This window comes from Phyllopteryx taeniolatus, chromosome 13, assembly GCF_024500385.1.
Source record: "Phyllopteryx taeniolatus isolate TA_2022b chromosome 13, UOR_Ptae_1.2, whole genome shotgun sequence".
Taxonomy (NCBI): domain Eukaryota; kingdom Metazoa; phylum Chordata; class Actinopteri; order Syngnathiformes; family Syngnathidae; genus Phyllopteryx; species Phyllopteryx taeniolatus.
The window spans coordinates 15,108,807-15,131,612 of NC_084514.1; the positions used below are offsets into that span (position 1 = coordinate 15,108,807).

At 40.4% G+C, this 22,806-nt stretch overlaps 1 protein-coding gene across 7 annotated transcripts in view; it reads left to right on the forward strand.

Moving 5' to 3' along the window:
* Nucleotides 1–22,533, forward strand: part of dlgap2a (discs, large (Drosophila) homolog-associated protein 2a) — a 129,315-nt gene extending 106,782 nt beyond the window's left edge. For 4 of the 7 annotated variants that reach the window (XR_009791566.1, XR_009791567.1, XR_009791568.1 and 1 more), the window contains one exon: nucleotides 3,408–3,491. Coding sequence is in view for 3 of the 7 variants with exons in the window: in XM_061795677.1 (XP_061651661.1) it covers nucleotides 3,408–3,793; nucleotides 8,564–8,652; nucleotides 8,768–9,207; nucleotides 9,289–9,380; nucleotides 15,613–15,765; nucleotides 17,320–17,526 (1,367 nt within the window). In the remaining 4 variants the exon portion in view is untranslated. Of the gene's footprint in view, nucleotides 1–3,407; nucleotides 3,794–8,563; nucleotides 8,653–8,767; nucleotides 9,208–9,288; nucleotides 9,381–15,612; nucleotides 15,766–17,319 lie in introns of those variants that run through there. The other 3 variants (XM_061795677.1, XM_061795678.1, XM_061795679.1) reach the window with 1 other exon arrangement.
* The last annotated feature ends 273 nt before the right edge of the window (nucleotides 22,534–22,806 follow it).

The following is a 22,806-nucleotide window of genomic DNA, read 5'->3' on the forward strand; positions in this document are numbered from 1 at the left end:
ATCAGCATGCTTGGTAGAAAAGTGACGGCTGATGTTATATTCCTCTAAAACTGCAATGATTTCTTAACAAATTAGACATACAGCCTTTGACCAGACTTCAGTGAAAATGTATTTAGTGGTCCGTTCTATATTAAACACTCGGCACTCACTGTCGACTTTTCTTTTCTTTGGCCTACTCGTGCTTGAAGAAGGGTGCAGAGCAGTAGCAGAGTAAAAACAGAACAGCCAAAGTCAATGTATCACTGTAGCCTACTGCGCTACCTGGTGGAAACACTGGGGATTGTTGGACAACCTGATGGAACCACTGGGCATTACAGCACAACCTGGTGGAACCACTCGGCATTACAGGACAAGGTCAAATGAATGCAGTAATGATTTTGATATGATTTGGGCGATTCTGTACCAATCTTTGGTGGGCCGGATTGAAATGAGCAACGGGCCAGATGTGGCCGCAGGCCGTAGTTTGCACACCCCTCTGTTAGATGGAGAGAAGCCCATTTTATGCATAGTGTATTGAGTAAAGTGTGTTCTATAGAGTGCTTTATATTGTATAAGCTGTAAATTTGTGTTTCTTGTCATTCTAAACGTATTGTTACATATCTGTATCCAGTAGTTACGGTCAGCGGACATAGAAAGGTCTTTTCCCATTTAGTGATTGGTAGGTGTATTTATTTAGTGCATGAAATTAGTTTATATACTTTTGAGAGATTTTTTTTTTCCTTTGCAGAAGCTTCACTATTTGCTTGACAAACTCTGGTGGTTCGATGGTGCTCTGGAGTGTTGGTATTCTTTTTTTTTTTATTGCTGCTTTTAATTTATTGTATTGAAGAAAGTTTCCGCCTGTTATTTGGAATTCTTGGAACAGTTCATCACGTGTCCTAAAAACATTATCGTTAAATAGTTGTTTTAGGTGGTCATTTCCATGTTGTTCCCATGTGCTAAAATGAAGGGATATATTGTTAATTTCGAAATCTGGATTATGGCAGATTGGGGAAAGCATACTGGGAGCTAATTGAGATCGTGTAGATTCTAAACTTTCCCACCAAGCCGTTAAGGTGGATGTGATTGTTGGGTTCTTGAAGCATTTAATGGCTTTTAAGACTTGTGGAAATAAATGGGAATTTGATGTTGTTAAAGTCTATCTGTTCCAATTCTAGCCAAGAATGATGAGGTATTGTAATTGGTTAGCTAAATAATAGTGTTTAAAGTTGGGAGCATTTAGGCCTCTCTCCTGTTTACTTTTCTGAAGAGTGGATAAACTAATTCTATTTTTCTTATTTTTTTGAATAAAAATGTATTACGGCAGAATCTAATGTTTGAAACCATTTAAATGTGGTTTTAAATGGAATCATTAAGAATAAATAATTTATTTGAGGTAAGGTTTACATTTTTATTGTGGCTATTCTTCCCAGTAGTGACATAGGTTATTCCAGCGTTTTAAGTCATGTGAGATTTTTTTCCAGAAGTGTTGTGTAATTTAGATTGGTTAGCTCTGTGAGTTTTGTCGAAATATTAATACCTAAATACTTAATGTTCCCTATAGGAGTGATGTAATCTGGGATTTGATCTGCAGGATTCCATGAGTTTGCTGTTATTGGCATTATTATTGATTTTGTCCAGTTGATAGAGTAATCTGATATTTGTGAAAATGTTTTAATAAGATTGACGACTGCCTGAAGAGAAGACTTGGGTTCCTGTAAATAAAGAAGAATATCATCAGCATACAGATTGATTTTGTGTTCTGTAACTAGTAAGCAGATACCTTTAATATTAGCATTCTGACGTATAGCGATAGCAAGAGGTTTGATGAATATTGCATTGGTGAGAGTGGGCATCCTTGTCTGGTTCTTCTTTGTAAAGTAAAACTTTGTGATGTCATTCTTTGTGGTAACTGTCGCTTTCGGCGAGTTGTATAATGTTGTTATCCAATGTATAAATAAGTCTCCAAAGCCAAATTGGCAAAGTACTGCAAACAGGAAAGCCCAGTTTACTTTATTGAACGCTTCCTCTGCGTCAAGTGACATGATGATTACATTTCGATTTTTACGCTGTGACATGCTTATTAAATTTAACAGACGTCTGACATTATTTGTGGAACTTCTACCTTTAATGAAGCCTGTCTGGTCATAGTGGATTATCGACGGAAGTACCTTTTCAAGTCTCGCTGCGAGGGTTTTCGAGATAATCTTGATAGCTACATTAATCAGAGATAAGAGGCGATAATTAGCCGGGAGAGTGGGGTCTTTACCTGACTTTAGTCATAATTTAATTGAAGCTGTGTTCATATGGCTACTTATTTGACCTTTATAGTTTATCTCCTTGACTGTTCTGAAAAATAGAGGCGCTAGTATTGGCCAGAAATGTTTAATGAATTCGACGGAGATTCCGTCTGGGCCAGGCGCACGTCCCGATTGCATATTTTTTAATGCGTTATGTAATTCTGTGATGGTTAAAGGAACATCAAGACTCTCTTTAATTTCTGTATTTAATTGAGGAATGTTGAGATCCTTAATAAAAGTTAAAATTTCTTTTTGGTCTGGGTTGTTCGAAGATGCCTTTAAGCTGCTATAATAATTGTAAAATATTTGATTTATTTCTCGCGGTGACTGTGTGCAGCTGCCATTTGAATCTTGAATGGCTGTAATTAATGACTTTTGTTTATTGCACTGAAGTTGGTTCGCAAGAAATTTATTATTGTACTCAAAGTCTTGTCTGTCTTGTATTGTTTATTTTACACAATAAAAAGACAAACAAAAATGGAAAAAAATAAAAATATAAGAAATGTAGTAAGACAAAAAGTATCAATGTTATAATGAAATCAACGAACAGCAATTTTACTGCAGTGTTTCTCCTCTAAAACAATTTTTCCAAAACTCAAATCCAAGGTAAACACAGGTGTTGCTGATTAAATAAATAAAGCTTCTCTAGCATGCTAGTACAGAGTCCTAATTAATGACATCAGTAACATCAGTAACAGCTGTGTTTACACACCCTTGTGTTAACATGGCTGCCGTGAAAAAGGTCAGTCTGCTGCATCGGTGAAAAACGTACGTAGTACGTTGTACTATGCAACAGCAATGACGTAATTTAAAGGCGCGCTCCGCCAAGGAAGTGTTCGAAAACTATTTTTTATTGAACTGATGTGTGAACTACGTAACCCACGATCTAAAAATATACGGTGATTTGGGAGTAGGGAATGAGTGAACAATTCCGAGCACAGCCTCTGAAGTTTTTTGATGGGCCATGAGTTTTATCATATTTAATTCAACATGTCAGCCAGTTAATATACTTGCAGGAAGCCGTGATTTACAGTATTCTGCTGTGTATGACAACAGGTGATTTTTTTTTTTTTGTGCAATGATGATTTATATAATGTGCGCATTTACTTAATGTGTCCTCTTTTGCAGCCATTACCTACACACCAAGCTACAAGAAGCCACCTCCACCCGTCCCACCCCGCACCACCTCTAAACCCCTCATCTCCATCACAGCCCAAAGCAGCACAGAGTCCACCCAGGATGCCTACCACGAGGGGAGGCACCTCCACGGCGGGATGTGGGGCCCTGATGGGCTGACCCTGGGGCTGAGCCCCGGCAGGGCCCTCTATAATTCAGTTGAAAGCCTGGACAGTGCCAAGGCCGTGACTCTGGCCATGGAGGCAGCTGGGGTCATGGCTGGGAAAAGACACCCGTCCACAGACAGCCACAGCTCAGTCCTCACCTGTGACAAGGCCATCCTTGTGTCTAAGGCTGAGGAGTACCTAAAGACACCTCGATCCTCCATAGGAATACAGGTTAGTCTTGATTCTCTGTGAGGGCTCAAGGGGGCTTAAAGAATGCCACAACTCTTGCATAATGATACAAACACAAAGAGAAACATAGTTCTCAATTCAGTCGCTAAAAATAGGCCCAGTGAGTCATCGTTCCACAATCCATCAATTAGGATTCAACTCATGTTCTAGTGAATGGTTTCCTCCAGGCTCCATTCACTCCATCTCCATTTATGTTTGCATTTGAGCAGTTAATTTGGAAAAATACACCAAATCCCACCTTGCAATGAATGAACAATGACTTAAAATGCACTTTCTTTAATGATTTCCCTTCTGTCTTTGTTTTTTTTTTTTTTTTTATTTGCGGTGTGCATTGAGAGATTTTATTTATTTATTTTTACCGCTCATTAGCCCTTGAGTAAGTAATTAAAAATGTCTCTCATATTTATTCACCTCTAGCAGGACTTTCTACTTCGTATTTCCCTGCTCATTTATATTCCCCTTCCTTTTCCTACGCATATACAAACACTTAGACCCTTTCATGAATCTTAATAAAAGGTATTGGGGTGATCGTTTAAAGGGTCATTTGGCATTTTATGACCATATTAAAGGAAACATTTTATAATTGTTTTTACAGTTATCAGGTGTCTTTATAACATGTGATTGACTAAGAATTATATCATACCTTAAACACCCTATTTTTTTGGTCTTGCTGAAATTAGCCCATTTGAAATGATGGCCCCCCCCTCATGCAAGTGAGCCAGCTCTCATCCCGTCCCACATGCTGCTGGGCCAATGGCGAGTACAGATTTCGTTACCATGATGACTAGGGGCGGAGCTAGGGGTGGCTGCACTTAGAGGGGTGGCTGCACTTAGAGCCCCGAATTACACTTGATTATTGTGTGAATTGTGCGAACGTTATGCTCACAGAAACATTAGAAATACAAATAGGCAGATAACAAATGATGTCCAGAAAGTAAACCCCCACATATTCGCTCTTTCTCCCTGGAAAATTTGCTGATTTTTGGGGGGAAACAATCTTCTGTTTTTCACTGAAAAACTCACCTATTAAATTCACCAACTATGCATAGCTAATGTGACATGTACTGCATGTGAACATACAGTACCTAGCTATAGTATTGCCAGTACAATATACTGTATTCCCATTCACTCCTACATATTTTCGCTCCCTCATCAAAATACACAGAAAATCCCTGGAATACATCGAGTACTTCACTGTCTTGCTCACATGAGCCACCTAACTCTTGATCTTTGCCCTGCAAATCAGCCAGCCGAGCACGACTGAGACTGATTATGAACTGCTGCCTTCAAAGCTTGACGAGTAACATGCAATCAGGCCATCATCCTCCCACACCAGCCCACATATGGTTCTGAATGACTTCATTTTAATCATTAAATCAAAATCATTAACTTTACAGTAGATGTAATGTTGAAACGTATGAAAATGTACTGCTCTGTATAGTTGAAAGTCAGCTTGAGGAACAATGCATTCTTCTAGATATACCGTAATTTCTCGTGTATAATGCGCATTTTTTCCCCCAAAAAAATTGTCAAAAGTCAATATTGCACATTATACATAGGTATAAGGAAAAATGAAAAAAACTTTCACATTTTATAAATGTATGTCGCCATCTAGAGGTTATGAAAAAGCTGTACACTTTCATTCAAATATGCCGCCGCCACCTAGAGGTTATGAGAAAGGTGTACATTTGCATTCTAATATGCCAACGCCACCTAGAGCTTATGAGAAAGGTGTACACTTTCATTCTAATATGCCAACGCCCACCTATAGGTTATGAAAAACGTGTAGTCTACACTTTTATTCCAATATGACAGGGGTACGTATGACTGCATATATGTACAGTTTAATAAGTTTAATAATCATAAGTTTAAATACCCTGTCAGAATTTGTGAAATATTGTTTTTGTTTAAATACGACTGATGACTGAACAACAACCATCATTAATTTCTTTATGGTTATGTTTGTGTGTTTTCTCATTTACTAAATAAAAGTATGGCTGTGAATTTTAAAATAAGAGCAAGTAAATAAAACTTGGTCAAATAAAGTGCTTAACTTCAGAATCCATCCATCCATCCATTTTCTGAGCCGCTTCTTCTCAATAGGGTCGCGGGCGTGCTGGAGCCTATCCCAGCTGTCATCGGGCAGGAGGCGGGGTACACCCTGAACTGGTTGCCAGCCAATCGCAGGGCACATAGGAACAAACAACCATTCACAGTCACAGTCATGCCGACGGGCAATTTAGAGTCTCCAATTCATGCATGTTTTTGGGATGTGGGAGGAAACCGGAGTGCCCGGAGAAAACCCACGCAGGCACGGGGAGAACATGCAAACTCCACACAGGCGGGGCCGGGGATTGAACCCGGGTCCTCAGAACTGTGAGGCTGACGCTCTAACCAGTCGGCCACCGTGCCACCTAACTTCAGAATAATTATTTGAAAAAACTAATAAAATACAGATAATAATATGTTTTGATCATATTGGTAGAAGCAAAATTATGCATTGTAAAAACGCATTATACATAGGTGGAACGGTTTTCCAGAATTTTGAGGTCAACTTTGGGGGTGCGTATTATACATGGGTGCGCATTATACACGAGAAATTATAGTATTACTGTTTTTAAAATGCGGCTCAAATGCAGTGAACTACTTCACCTAAGGTTGGATTGATTCATCTCGACCTGACATAGACGTCCTAAAAGATTACAAAAGACTGTAATATATCAACTTTCAACACAATCTGTTCTGCATGGAAATTCAGAAAACAGACTGTAGATTTATTTAACATTCAGAGGTTTTTATTGTCAATTCATGGTATGTATAGGACATACAGATATCCAATATTCTCTGTTTTTCTTTCATCTTATTTCAATGGCATGAAGATTTTTAAGTAAAAAAAAATAAAAATAACTTCAATATGTACAATGCAGAAGTAATAAAACTTGAATGCAGCATAAAAGGGATTCCTGCAAGAAAATGTATATGAATGAATTTGTCATTAGAATTAGCTAAATTAGCCCTCTTCTTGATTGATTTTTCATTCATCCATACCACTTGTTAAACCGCATTTGTGGAGAAGCAACATATTTGTAGTATTTTATCTTTCACCTTGTCAACATGATCTCAACAGCTTGTAACCCAGAAGGCCACTTTATGCAGTAGCATTCGCTGTATGTTGTGTTCTAAAGTGCCGACTGGTGTCTTTACATAATTACCTTTAATCACAGTAACATAGAGGTTGCGTAGATAGTCATAGTAGATGGTCAGAGCTTTTAACCTTTTACAGTCATTATCTGGGAAGTGTCACCATTGCTGTTTGCATTCTCTGAAAACTTAGTGGAGGTGGTATGATGACAGATATTGCTTATTGTTCACCCTTTTGTTATGCTTCCAACAACAAGTTATATAGGTCACCATAACAAGCTGCTCTACTCTCATTTCAGACTTTCTGCCAGCATACCAAAATATTTTTATCCACTTCATCGTATAAATAGACTTTGATTTCAAGCACATCATATTTCAAACAAGAAATGTACCCTCCTAGTGATAAAAATGAAGTGAGCCGAAGTTATATGAATTTCTTCCATAGGTCTTGTATGCACTGCTCTGTTATTGCTGTGTATAAGGGGCAGAGGGGCACTTTTCACACAGAACAGTGAATTCAAGTGAGCAAAGAGACAAAATGGTACAGTCCATTGCCTTTCAGCAGCGATCATATGTTTCAATATCCACATACTGTGTGCCACCAAACCTTTGATTTGTGAGCCATTTCTTTTACAGACTCAGACACAGAATGTTCAGTGGGCACTGGGAAGTGCAGACAGACCGAGTTATTGTGACATCAAGCCCACAGGAAATTAGGATCAGAAAGCAAAGAACTTAGATAAGAAGGAGATCAGCAAACACAGACGAGAGACAAACTGGAAAGAGACCACAGAATGCTACAGACACATGACCATCTATCTACTATGTATCTATCTATTTATTTTCTATTTCTCGCCATCAATCACTGACTGACTTGCAATACTGAGGAAGTGTTTCCGTCCTTCTAATGAATGTAAAGCCAATATTGACTCCAATTGTAGCTCGTTTGATCTGAACCTTTTTTTTTTTTCTTTTTTTTTGTCCTGTTCGGCTGTTAGGTCCAGCAGAATGGAAAATCTGTATCCCTTTTATGCCGGAAGAGTTTTAATGTGTCACAGGGGAGTTTTTAAGCTTCCGCTGTGGTTTCCTAGTATTATAATTGAGGTTTATTGAGAATCAGACTTGATCATTCGAACAGAACAAAGCTTCGAGCAGCTGTTTGATCTGAACCGACTTTCCTTCATTCATTTATTTGAATTAATAAAGGATATTCTGAAGCCCATCTATGACCGCAGGGGATTTATTCATTTTTTTATTTAAAAAAAACAACAAATCATCAGTGGTATCCTCCAAAGTGACATTTAAAAATGCTACAGTAGGCATTTGTATGATTTTCTTTTGTTGTTGTTTTGATGTTACTTTCACTTTTAAATGAATTCAACTGCTACAGAAGTCAACAACAGCAACAAAACATTTTAGGTGAAAGCAAGCAAGCACACAGGACCTGTAGAGAGAAACCTTGTTGTCTTTGAAACCTCCATAAATCATGGAATATTTACTGACAAGCGTTGGACAGTTAAGCCCAGTCCCAGTTCAATAAAGACACAAGCATTGGGGGTGGTAGCTCGCATAATGACAGGAATATTGGCTTGTATTGGGTCTGTGCATTAGGTGGAGGCTGCAACAGACTCAGAATCTGAAAGCAAAGGCTCCAGGGAATACCATTCTGTTGGGATCCAGGTGGAGGATGACAAGAAAGGGTAAGAGAATGGTTTTGAATTTTTGCTATCACTGTCAACAACTGTCACTTTCATTATTTGTGTTTGTCTCTTGTTGTTCAAAGTAATCAAGCAATTTTATCACACTGACCTTCAGACAAGGCCGGTTCAAGCGCTCCAACAGCGTGACTACAGCTGTGCAGGCTGACATGGAGTTGGAGGGCTTCCCCACCATGGAGGACAAAGGCCTGCAGTTCGGCGGGGGCTTTCAGCGTCACTCCGAGCCCAGTACACCCACCCAGTATGGAGCTGTACGAACCGTACGTACCCAGGGGCTCTTCAGCTACCGCGAGGACTACCGCACCCCAGCTGAGCCCCCCAGTCCCAGAGAGACCACGAGTGAGCCCACGTGGCAGTTGGAGCCCCCCTCCCCACAAGAGAATGCAGTCGCATCTGGTGAGTCGGGGCGTAGCTCCCCTTCTCTGAGGAGAGACGGGAGCTGGTTCATGCAGCTGCTCCACACTGAGACCAAGAGGATAGAAGGGTGGTGTAAAGAGATGGAGGCAGAAGCTGAAGAAAATGACTTGTCAGAGGAGAGTGAGTGACACAAACTACATTGTGTATAATAAAATATGCCAATTTTAATTACAGTGTCAAGTATGTAAACTTGTGTTACAGTCTTGGGAAAAATCCGAAGTGCTGTGGGGAGCGGTCAGCTGTTAATGTCACAGAAATTCCAGCAGTTCTATTGGCTTTGTCAGCAAAATCTGGTAAGTATGCGGGCGTGCATGCTTTTGTGTGAGATGTTTTGTCGCAACTCCACAAACTGTAATACCAGTTGTAAGCAAGAACCCTCTTCGTTTAAGGGGTGTCAAATTCATTTTTGTCGCGGGCCACGTGGTTACGATTTCCCCGTGCCATTATAACTTTGCAACCATATAAATGGTTCATCACCTCATCATATTATTCAATATACACAACAAATTGAGGCATAACTAGTTTTGAAAACATAAGGATAAGTTTGTTCAACTATTGTTTAAGTATCTTTAAAAAGTGGTTTGGTCACCAAACAAATGCAATCTCTCAACATTATTGTTTATTACATATGACAATTTGAAATTTTGGTACAGATTTTAGTAAGAATCATGGAAGTTGACGCATATGATTTGCTTTCGCGGGCCACATAAAATTATGTGGCAGGCCGGATCTAGCTCCAGGGCCTTGAGTTTGACACCTATGGTTTAGAGCATCTGACACAAAATGGCTGAGTTAGTCAAGGTCAACAGTCAAATCAGGAAGTTGTTCCTCGCCATCGCTGTGCTAGTTACTATTTTCAACCAATTGAAACAATTGGAATTATTATTATTAGTAATGGAGACTGAGCCCTATCGCGCATAGCGAAAAACCACATGTAATTCACCACCACCCTAAAATTTTTAATTGCATATTAATAGTTAAAACCAGAAATATACCGCAAACTATGATCCCATAACAGTTTAAAACAACATTTACATTGCCCTTAAAATAAATGGCTTGCAGAGGATTCGATTCTGAAAGAAATGCACCTAAGGTGTGCGTGCATATGTACATGCACAAGCGGCGAAGAATCTCCTACGTTCGTCGAGATATATCACTTCAACATACAGTCGGCCCTCCCATTATTGCGGTTTACTTTTTATGGGTTTTATGCATCACAGATTTTATTTATTTTTTGTACTTACATTATATTACTTTGCTATATCGAGGGATTTTGCAGTCATTATTTTTCTACACGGATTGCACACGCCAGGAGGAAACAGGGCATAAAAGACAAGGAATGTCCAAAGTATGGGATCATTTCACACACTCAAGTTTACCAGTACCATTTGCTCAAAAGCAGCCCCATCCCATCATGTTCCCACCGCTGTACTTCACTGTTGGTATGGTGTTTTTCGGGTGATATGCAGTGCCATTTCTCCTCCAAACGTGGTGTGCATTATGGCGTCCAAACAGTTCAATTTTGCTCTCATCCGACCAGACTATATTCTCCCTGTTTTTAACTGGCTTGTCCAAACTTTATACGAGCTTTGACATGCTTTTCTTTCAGCAATGGGATCTTGCGTGGTGAGCGTACATATAGGCCATGGCGGTGAAGTACATTACTCATTGTTTTCCTTGTGACAACAGTACCTGCGAATTCCAGGTCTTTTTGAAGCTCTCCACAGGCGGCCCTTGGACAACTCTTCTGATTATTCTTTGCACTCCTCTGTCAGAAATCTTGTGAGGAGCACCTGATCGAGGCAAATTTATGGTGGTATGATTGGCTTTCCACTTTCGTATTATAGCCCCAACCGTGCTCACTGGAACGTTCAGAAGATTAGATATGCGCCTGTAACCAATGCCATCGTTATGTTTTGCAACAATTAGTTTGCGATGGTCTTGACACAGCTCTTTGCTCTTACCAATCATGAGATGTGTCTTGACTCACACCTTGGCAATGAGACCTTTTTGTAAGCCATCAATTAGGACTGAAGCAGCTGATATTCATATGCACTGACAAGGGGCTGGATTGCTGTTTGATTATTGATGGATTTTCGGTGTTGTCTTGGCTTTCGTTGCCACTTTGCACCTCCCTTTCTTCATGTGTTCAATATTTTTTCCCTGTGTCATTTCAAATTTCTACACACAACTTAATTTCTGAGCTTATTTGTTCTACCTTTTTTGTATGTATGGATTACTTGGGTTCTTCCCAACATCTGGTGAAACTTTCAGGTTAATTGCACCTTTGGAAGTATATTAAGTGAGAAAAATGGCGACGTGTTAAAAACTTATTTCAGCCGCTGTATATGTGGGCAGTAGAAACTAACCATTCAGTAGCAATTAGAGAACACATCAAGAACTTTCAATCACAAAAGTACACATTATTCTATAGTTCTTAAATATACTGTTATTATAGTTGTAGCGGACATGCTCCCCGCAACCTGAGGTGTCACAGTAACTCCCCCACAACTTGTTAAGCTGCTTTCTTCCAAGCAGCCCTGCTGTGCGAGACAACCACTAGAAGACACCTACTGGACCTTAACCTAATTAGCAGCTTCCCGTCAAATCTGGATTCCCGTCTTCAAAAAGACCCCTTTCCTTCTTTTGAAGATGGCAACCAAAAGGTGGGATCCTCTCTCCGAGAAGACCAAGCTGGGACAGATCGACAATGGAACGCAAATACAGCAATGAACTATTTGCTTAATATTCAAACATGCACGCAAGACGCCACCCACTGGCGTTTGAGAGTACTGTAACCCGGAATGGTTGTTTTCAACTGAAGAGAAAATGACCGTTTAGATATTTCACAAATTCTGCAGAAATATTCCAAATGTATGCCTTGATGTCTGTGTCAGTGTGTCAACTTTACAGGTGCAGCTGTGAGACTTTGAGAACTGTTTGTCTTGATTTGAAGCACAAATATCAGGAAATGTGATTGCACCATAAACAGTTGATTTGTCAAGACTAAAATTTAAACAGTCAGTTTATATGCTTGATCTATGAGTGAGAGTACAAAGTTGGGAGTATTTTATATTAAAATATGATTTTTACACCATTCTTATGGCTAAATTGCAGATTGAAATTCAAGTCGATGGATGTGGTCTTCTCCAACCTTCTCTGTCCCTTTCACGCCCCTGGGTATTTAACCCTTGAATCCCGGCTCTCTCTCTCTCTCTTTCTCTTTCATGTCTGGCTCCCTTGTTTTTGTCTCTGGCTTGCTCTGGTTGACCTCGGCACGGCTCGGCTATGCCGCCCCCCCTCCTCTTTCTTTTTTTCAAACACGCGGCTCGCAAGATCTCCATCCTTGGGGGTGGAGATCCGGCTCCCTAGCCTCCGTGGATCACCGCTGCTAAACCTCCAGAACAGTTGCTGCTGAGCTACCAGATACGCTCCCAGACAAACGTGAGTTCTCTGAACTTGCGGATCCCGGAAACAGGTGCGGAGAGAGACGGTCATATTCTCCCAACGGGGCGTGACGAACAACAATTTTTCTTCTTCCACCTCTTTTGTTTTTGTTTTATTTTTCTGCATCTTTTGTACTTTTTCAACCAAACCTGCTTCATTCTCCCTCCTGTGATGTCCGGAGAAAGACCAACTGCTCTACGGTCGTGAGTACAACACGACAAGCATTGCTTGGATGTACAATATTATTGCCTATTAATTTTGGGGAAATTACGAGGTTCACACAAAATCCCAACTTTGCTCTCGCTTTGACTCAACGCATTATAAACGGTCACAGTTTCAACTTTAGCCCCGCAGCACACGATGTTCTAGTTCCCTTTTCATATGCCTATTTTTCTTTCTTTCACCATTATTTGTGTTTCCTTGTCGTAGTTAGACCCCTCTTTGTGTTTCCCTATAGATCCCTCGTAGATTTCATTAAATATTCTATAAAATTCCACTCTTGGTTGTGTTTTGTGTGTGTTTTGCGTCTAATAAGGAGACCTCTGTCATCCAGGACTCCTATTTCATAAAATGTAGCAACCTTTAGATGATGATGACTGATAAAAGGGTTGTCGTCGCTTTTCCTACATTTTATACATATAAAAAGTAAGGTCGTGCCCTTTACGAGACAAAAATAGCTTGATTTATAAGGTTAAGTGTCATATCACGCTAAACGGGAAGCAACGCAGGCGTCGCTACTTCGACGAATTTATTTTTAAAATAAATTACGTTTTATCCAAACGCCAATATACGCTACACAGTATACTGATGAAGATACAGTATATGGTTTCAATCATATATACTATTATACAAATGTACACTGAAAAAGGTACATAATTTCAAGTTGCCAATGATTAAAATGTGGTAAACTCTTGTAATTTTTCCCTCTTTTCTTTGAAAATATCAAATAATATATTTCAGTTTAACATATTTTAATCATGTGCAACCAATGTACAGTACATGTTCGAATTAAGTACATTCAAAGGACTTTTTTTTAGTGTAGAATCACAGCAAATGTGTTTTCTACAATGATTTATCTTCAATCGTTAATAAACATAACATGAATATAAAGATTCTATGGAGAGGATTAAGAACAACACTGGTGAAAGACACAATCTTCTTGAAAGAAAGCGTGACTTAAACCACCCGCCTCACCTCACCCTAGTGGGGCAGAGCGGCAGTCGGCAGTCGTAGCGGGCGGCTCATCTCAATCCGCGAGCGGACTGAATGCTTCAGGAGGTCCTTTGTTCCAACAGCAATTAGACCATTTAATGCCTCAATTGAGGGCAGTGGCTCATGACTGCGGCCCTTTTATTTGCAGTACTTCTATCATTTTGACTCAGGTGGTTATTACTGGCTGGCTGCATGGTGTATTGCTAATATTTGTATGTGCATGTGTATTTTGGTCCATTGACTGAGTTGCGAAATGCTTAAATTTCCTCAACAGGATTAATAACGTATCTATCTATCTTATCTATCTATCTATCTTCAGTATCTAGCGATCTATAATCTATCTATCTGTCTGTCTGTCTGTCAGGTGAATTCAGAGATTTATTTCTACATACATATGTGGTTGAAGATAATTGCTGAAAACATACAAATGGTGAGAACTCTGTAGTACTCAATTGTGGTGATATAGCATTAAACTGCGATTCACCTTTTTAGTTTTCTGGATTTTTTTGGGGGGTGGGTGTGGTTTTAAACAGCGCCCAGTGACACACTTGCGTCTCCGGCATGAGTCGGCTTTGTTCACATCAGTGACTGTCTGCTGCAATTGCGAGTTACTTCATTATACTTACTTGGTCCATTTCTACCACGACAGTTGGCTAGTTAGCTAACTATGCTTACACCCCAAAAATACATCTTCCCTGAATGCCACAATTTACAGAACATGTCAGTGTCGCTCCCATGTGTTACGTATTTGGAGTTATTCACACACCGTAATATGTTGAAATGTAAAGCTTTGTGCGTGCATAACTAGCAGGAAGCATGTGCTCAAATGTCTGTCATGTAGCGTGAGCCACAAGCTGAACGACGTGTGTCTCCGTCTTTAATAAATGGTTAACAGTGCCGCTGTTATGTGGACCTACACACCGACACGACATCAAACGAGGCGGTGAAGAATTGGACGAGCCCGCCGCCCGTCCCCGGCGTCTTGAGGCCTATTAGCCCACGAGCTAGCAGGTGGCTAACGCCTCTCGTCGTGGTGGGATATATTCCAGCCACCGGAGGCTTTAAGTGTATATATTTTCACGGCTCAAACATATAGGGATGAGTAGGCATACGAAAGGTGCTAGACATACCACTGTATTGGACAGTTGAGTGGGGCGTGTTTTTTAGCACCTTCAGCGGACACACCCACAGCATCTGAGAGCTGAGACAATCGCTTAATATTTTTGAATCATATAAATTAGGCTTGTGCGGCACGGTGATTGACTGGTTAGAGCGTCTGCCTCACAGTTCTGAGGACCGGGGTTCAATCCCCGGCCCCGCCTGTGTGGAGTTTGCATGTTCTCCCCGTGCTTGCGTGGGTTTTCTCCGGGTACTCCGGTTTCCTCTCACATCCCAAAAGAAACATGCATGGTATGTTAATTGGCAACTCTAAATTGCCCGTAGGTGTGAATGTGTGTGCGAATGGTTGTTTGTTTGTATGTGCCCTGCGATTGGCTGGCAACCAGTTCAGGGTGTACCCCGACTCCAGCCCGATGACAGCTGGGATAGGCTCCAGCACGCCCGCGACAGCCCGCGACCCTAGTGAGGAGAAGTGGCTCAGAAACTGGATGGATGAAATTAGGCTTGTTAACAACAATCCTATCTGTGGTGTGTCAAATTTATATTTTCACTTAACACAGATTCTTGGGATAATTTGATTTCAAGAAAAACATTCTAGAAAAAGGATGGATGGTGACAGGATTAATTGTTGACCAAAGACATCTAGTTGTTACTTGAAATTCACAAACTAGTGAGCATTCTCCCATCATCCTAGACAAGAATTAAACCATCAAATCATAGTCACCTTGTGCTTGTTACCTCCTGTAGGACCCCAGCGCTATGCCTCGGCCCACCTCACAGGACCTGGCTGGGTTCTGGGATCTGCTGCAGCTCTCCGTTGATGACGTCACCTTGAAGTTTGACCAGCTGCAGGAGATTAAAAGCAACAACTGGAGGCCAATAGATAGTCCAGAGAAGAAGGTAAATGGGTCCTTACTACACTTTCAATCCTGGTCGCAGAGATGGACAGCTCGAGGGTTTCTTTTGGAAGTCCAAACTTTTAAGTGTTGTAGTGGTAGCAGTTCACATCTTTGACTTTCATACAACTGGCACGGCTCAATACCAGGTCAATGCCCCATTCACAACTGCTCAGAGGTTGGCCGGTGATCAGTAAACGCGTATAATTTGCCGTCACCCCATGTTCAAAATGTTGGAGGTCATGAAATTTCATGAGAGAAAAAAAAATATTGTAGTAGAAGTTGTAGGGGTCGTAATTTTAATATCTGCATTTTAGTGTCGTGTTGGATGCCTTAAGAGATCTGCACGCTGAGCGACACGACAGAACGCCACTGAACACTTAAGTCATGTCGTGTAGTGTGCATGGTTCTGGAACTAGTTTTTTTTAGTTGCCAACCGTCTGCAACTCGTTTGGTTGCGATTCCAAAGAACGACTCGCAAGTAAATGGCGTCACACAGTGATGCGACAGCAATCAAAATCCCAGGTTATAATCTTTCACAACAAAAATTACATTTGTGGGTGCCAAGCTTTTTTTTTTTTTTTGCAAAATGATACCCAACTTTATTCATAATTCCATGTGTACCTGTGGCTAAAAAAAGCAAAGTGAGATTCTTTCTGCTGCCAAAATTAACGCACGAAAATTCATGTTCATGCAGTCAATGAATAATATCTATATATGTGTGTGTGTGTTTGTGTGTGTGTGTGTGTGTGTATATATATATATATATATTTTAATTTATTTTTTTTGCTAAGTTTGCGGACTTATTTTTAGTGACATATCATGCGACCGACGTGCAGTCTAGAGTTTTTTTTTGTTTTTGTTCAAAAGAACAAATCTTTTCAGTGAACGTAATGAACTGAATCAGTTTACGCAATGATTCGTTCGTTGAGCTTGGCCGCCGCCGTGAGGGAGTCGGCTGGGAGCGGAAAAGGAACTGCCGCAGCGTTCGGTGCAATCTTGACGTGTCAAATGTGACGCGCAGCTGTTGCAGCAGAGAAGATCCGGTCATTTTTCAAAATAAAACCCATTTGACACGCGAAAACGGATTACAACAGAAATTATATAAATTGATCATTCCTTTTATGCGGCCCTGTAACAAATGACCGGAGGTTGGGGGACCACTGCCCTAAAGGGACAAAACACATTGTAGATGCAAAGCATTCCACGATAAAATCTGTGATGAGTTATGAGTCATGCATAAGATTTGCGTTTCAACTGTCACGCTGGCATGATGGAATTAGTAGTGAATAACATTGAGTAATGGTGACTACTTGGTCTTCTCCTGTGATGATTGTTTACTGTGGTATGATTTTTTTTTTTTTTCTCATTAGAAATACCTCAGCCACGCCTTGGAAAAGAGATTGTGTTAAACTAATTAGTGGAGTGGTAAAGGAGAAAGGAAGGACAATATGAATTTGTTTTTCAACTCTGAATTTGAGCAGCTCGTTTGATCCAGACAAAGCGCTGAACATGTTCTGAAAGCACCACCTAATTAGTTTGCTGTTCTTTCCCGAAGCCTCCACCTCCAGCACCAAAGAAGACAAGTCGACAGAAGAGTCTGGTGACAAGGGAGAAATCCTTGGACCTCCCCGACAGGCACCGGCAGGAGGCTCGTCGACGGCTCATGGCGGCCAAGCGGGCGGCCTCCTTCCGGCAGAACTCTGCCTCGGAGCGAGCGGACAGCATTGAGATCTATATTCCCGAGGCTCAGACTCGACTTTGAGAACTTAGGTTCAGGGGAAACTTGTCTCCCTGCTCAGTTAGCCTTTTTTTCTAGACTTCTATTCTCTCTTTATTTATTTATTTATGCGATCTCTATAGCCATCCTCAGTGCCCCTCGCCAATGCCATCGGCCTGTAGGATGTGCCTCTCATCCCAAATTGATCAGAGTTGTATATCGGACACGGGTTGACTAGTTTTCTCACTAGTAATCTGGTTACCACACCCTCATCCAGCATCTTGCATGGTATTTTTTTCAGTGTTTTTTTTCCAACATTTGCAAAGTGCCATTTTAAAAGTGTAGCTTTGAGAAGCCTATTAGCAACCAGGCCTTTGAGCTCCAAAAAGAAGAGGATTTTAAATAGATTAAGGAAATCTCCAACTCTTTGAATTTTTCAGTAATTGACTTTTATTTCCCAAACTTAATGTGAATTGTGAAAAGTGCCAATGCTTAAAATACCTCAGTCAGTGAGCCCAGACCATGTTGGAAATGCAGCTTTTCTTGTTACATTTTTTTATTTATTTTTTTAAAATCTAAATCAGGTTGTGGTCATTTTTCATGGAATTAATTGTTGGGAAAATGACCTCATCACCATTCAAATTTGAAACACCTCTTCCCTACATCTGCTGTTCCTGTTGCAAACTATCAAATAATCAAATGGTCTTGAAACTGAAAACATTGTGCCAATATTTTGCATAACATCAACGCAGCGGGGAAGAAAACAAATGGTTTGTTTGTGTCCATAGATCAAAACGTGTTGACCGCACTAATGCACTTATTACAATTCCGTTTCCGAAGGAAAATGTACGTAACTGAAGGTAATGATAGTTCCTTCTTTTTATTTTCTCAATATGGGTTTGAACAACATAGTTTATGTACCAGTACAGTATATTCCGCCATGTCCATTGCTCACATTCCCTCTACTTGCTTTTAACACGCGCACACAAAGGAACCTTTGTTTTGTTTTGTTTCACCGCAATCCACAGTGCTTTTCTAATGCTCAGCTCAATTGTACTGTACCCTTGAGCATGTCATGTTAGAGGAAAAGTCTGCTGTTTTTATTCCTAAAAAAAAAAAAAAAAAAATGTAATTTTATTATATTAGTTTTTGTTAAGTCTCACTGAGTTGTCGAATAACTGCACTGTCCCCTCACGCAAGAGCAAATCTTTCCGCGGATTGTCAAATCCTATACATGAATATTCATATTCACTTGATACTTGATTACGTTTACTTCGACATGCTTGTGTTGCGCCGATTCTCTTGAAGTTAGCATGTTCAAAACTCGATAAACTGAGATGTATTCACCAATTTGAATGGGATTTACAAGCTGCACTCACTGAAGCCACAACATAAGGTACAGCTGCACGATCCAATAAAACGCAACATTCAAATTGGAATTCTGCCCTTACAAAGATTGGAATGCTCAGTCTTTACTGACACTGTCGGAGAGAGAATCGGTTTAATAATGTGTTTGTTCTTGTTATAATAGAAATCTATCGGATTGAGAGGTATTACATAATTTTGCCCCATCATGTACAGTAGCTAAACAAGACAAACAATACAAAGGCTCCTTTGTATATTGCATTGCACTTTGAGACCTAAATAATAAGCACCTTGTGACCTACCTCTCTTTCACTCAACCTAAGCATTATTCTTGTTCAGGCAGAATTTTGAAAGTGCTTTTTGTATTGATCCTTATTTAATTGTGCGGTTGTCATGTTGACATGTCCAGTGAGTGCACTATAACTTTTCTTCTCATCCACAAAAACTCATTCAGTTTCTGATGACATTATGGTCTTTCATTCCTAATAACAGGTACGCGCAAGAGTGCACATTTTGGTTTATCTTCGTGCTGACAGAGACAAAGAGAAGGGGAATATGAGGTCAGAGTCTACGTTGACTTTATTTCACCACCGCTACTCTCCAGTGGCATATCGCACATCTCACGCACTGTGATGCACGAACTGCAAGATAAGGACTTTTATGAAATATACCCCACATACACTCACCAGCCACAACACAATACTTGGTACATATGCACAATGTAATGAGATTCGGTATTGCACTTGCATATTAATCAAAGGTAGTATTAGGAAGCAGTTTAGTTTGAGGAAGAAGTTTAGTTTTACGCCCCTGCAAACTAGAATTACGACGACTATACTGTGAGTACACCCCTCACATATTTTTGGGGGTAAATATTGTATGATATCTTTTCATGGGACAGCGCTGAGGAAATGACACTTTGCTACAATTTAAAGTATAACAATGTCAATTTAATGTCCCCCTCAAAACAACGCAACACACAGCTATTAATACCAGTGGCAACAAAAGTGAATGCATCCCTAAGTGAAAATGCCCCAATTGGGCCCAATGTGACTTGATATATTTGCAAAAAATGTGAGGGGTGTAGTCCCTTTTCTGTTTGTACCCTGTCTCTCGCCCAAAGGTCAGCTGGGATAGACCCCAGCTCACCCGTTAACCCTCTGACGACAAGCCATTTAAAACTGTACTACATTGTGCAGCTGTACCTACTGTTTTTATTTAGGAAAATACATTACTGACGCTGACTTCGGTGCAATTTACCTTCCTGTTTTCAAACATCAGAGTGTTTGATGAGTTAGTGTTTCCCGTGCGACCAAAGTGTATAAAAAAGATGTGCGTTCAAACCACACTGTGTGTCTATCCGTTAGGTGACACACATCTACACCTAGCTTGAGAGACTTTTAACAGTTTGACAGAAGGCGCGTGTGGACGTGATGCCAGCCATTTGGCAGAAGCAGAGACAGTCCCCTGCTGTTCGTACAGAGGCAAGGCAGACAGGAGAGAGACAGACCCGGCCTGACACATGCTGGCTTAGAGGAGACGTGAGCGCCGCGTTGGGCCCCCAAACTGCTGGCGGGCTGTGTTATATGAGGATCTCTGTTCGCTGTGCTGGGTATTTTCAGTCTGCCTTTCACTAGGCAAAGCAGCTTATGTAAGATTTTGGGTCCTTGGCGAGATCAGGCAAACAGCCTCACAGGCCCCTCCAAAAGCCGCCGTTGAGAAATGCGTTACTGAATCTCGGCCTTCGTTGCTGAACTACGTCCCCGTGGATTTGTTTTTCCCTTTCCCCTCATGCACAGTACCAACTGGCCACATATGCAATGTAAACCATAAGCAGATCATTGCAAGTGGCTAGCGAGATGAGAGTCAAGTCACGTGAGAGGAATATCCTATCCCCTCAAATAGTGGCTTCAGCTCTAACATACACTGTGCCTCGATTATTTGACAGGTGCTTTCCAACTGAACAAATAAATGCCTCACCTCAAATTGATGTTTCCGTTTTTCTCCTAAGGAAATAATAAGAGCTACATACAGGTATATACAGTACATACTACACAGGGACAGTATAGTTGTTAAATTTAGTAGAACCAAGTCCAGGGGCGACAACCATTTAAGGGTCAATGACTGACAAGGGCCCCAAAAAAATAGTTGTGTTCCCCTGCTACATCGCGGTTCATCGATCGTGCCACTGCTATATCCAATTTTCTGAGCGATGGCTTTTTTATGGATTTCTATAGAACACTTACTTACTGTGATGCCCTCGCATGTAGGAAAGGAGATAATGCACTTTTTAGCTGTCAATTGGATGCCAGGAGAACAGTAAAACTCAAACACAATGAGCACATTTACGCAGGGGCTGCTGTCGACCGCTGCTCACACCTATACAGTCATGCAGACTCGTCAAGGTCGTACTTCTAGAAGTCTTGCTTAAACAAAAAACTAAACACAAAAAAACAGGGCTTTCGTCTTTGGACAAACCAAGTCATGAGAACTGCATCAAAAAGGAACAAATTCCTGAATTGATCAAACTTGACGATCAAAAGACACATCCGCATGGTCATACACCCATGTAGCAAGTACAAAGCTTTAATCCAAAAGGCTTCGTCGGTTCTAAATCTCCAGTGCGGAGAAGCTGAAGAAGGCTTTCGGATTAAAGAGAAACGTCTACAAAAAAACAAGAACAGTCCAGTTGCCTTGATTCAACCTTTCCGGATTTCCATGACAATCTATATTCCCAGACTTCAGCTTGTTTAACCCAGATCCTCTGTGACTCTTTTCAAAAGGACGTTAACGTGATGGTCATGTGATGCAGTGAGAAGTGGAGGAGATTCCCCTTTGGCAGGAAGTCACTAGACTGATGATGAATTAATAGCAAGTCAGTCACCGTAACCTTGCGAAAACATTCAAATACTGTGAGGACAGCAATCCACTATAAGTGCCATCTTTCTTCACATTACTCAGCCCCAGGTTTTTTTTTTTGGTTTTTTTTTTTTTTGCTGTTTTCCAGAAGCAAATCATCTCTGCTACATTAACGCATCCGCCTTCATATTTTCAATATTTCATCGGCAGCCTCACCTCTGGCTCTCTCCACTTTCAACCGAAGAACTCGATGTGTGATATTTAAAGGGGACATTTTCTTAATCAAAACGTTAGAACAGAAACGTCAAGATTACCTTAAACTTGTAAAACAATTCAATGATTAAGACAAAATGGGGGGGGGTAGTTGTTTAGGGAAAACTATTTTCATCTTATGTACATCGCATCTATAGTGAGATGAATATAATGCCAAATATTCATTATTTGTAAAGAGATATATATACAGAGATATACAGTATATAATTCTATAATATGCTTCACTGAAACAACTATTTTCTGCTGTTGCTCATGTTCTCTTGTCACTTGCTTTCTGAATATTTTATAAACTGATATGATGGCATGCATACTGATTCTGAATGTAGACTCTTTTATAGTACGTATTTATTTATTTTAAGTCACTGATGTAGCCTACATGTATATTATTTATTTTTTATGAGATACATGTTTCTCTGTGTATTTATGTATTGTTTTTGGATTTATTTATGGACAGAGCTGCTGAAAAGGTTTGCCTCTTTTGAGTCATTTGGTCATTGCTCTCATCATCCAATGTAAATAACTCTCGTAATTAAATTTTTGGACAAAAAGGTTTGAGACACTGTCGGTGTGCTTCCTGATTACTCAGCAATTGTGCCAGGAGAAAAACATAGCAACTGTATCTATAGGGGGGCAGAATGTTTTGGTCATTGTCACTTAGTGAATTTAGCACAATGGTTTGCACACTGCCTGCTGAACATGCAGTTAGAGAGAGGGCGAAAATAGGACTGCACATTTTATTTTCAGTCTTCTTGCTGCTCAAGTGAGACAAAGTGACTACTTGGCATTTACATCGTGGACATGGATAGAATAAAATGTTCCCTGTGGCCT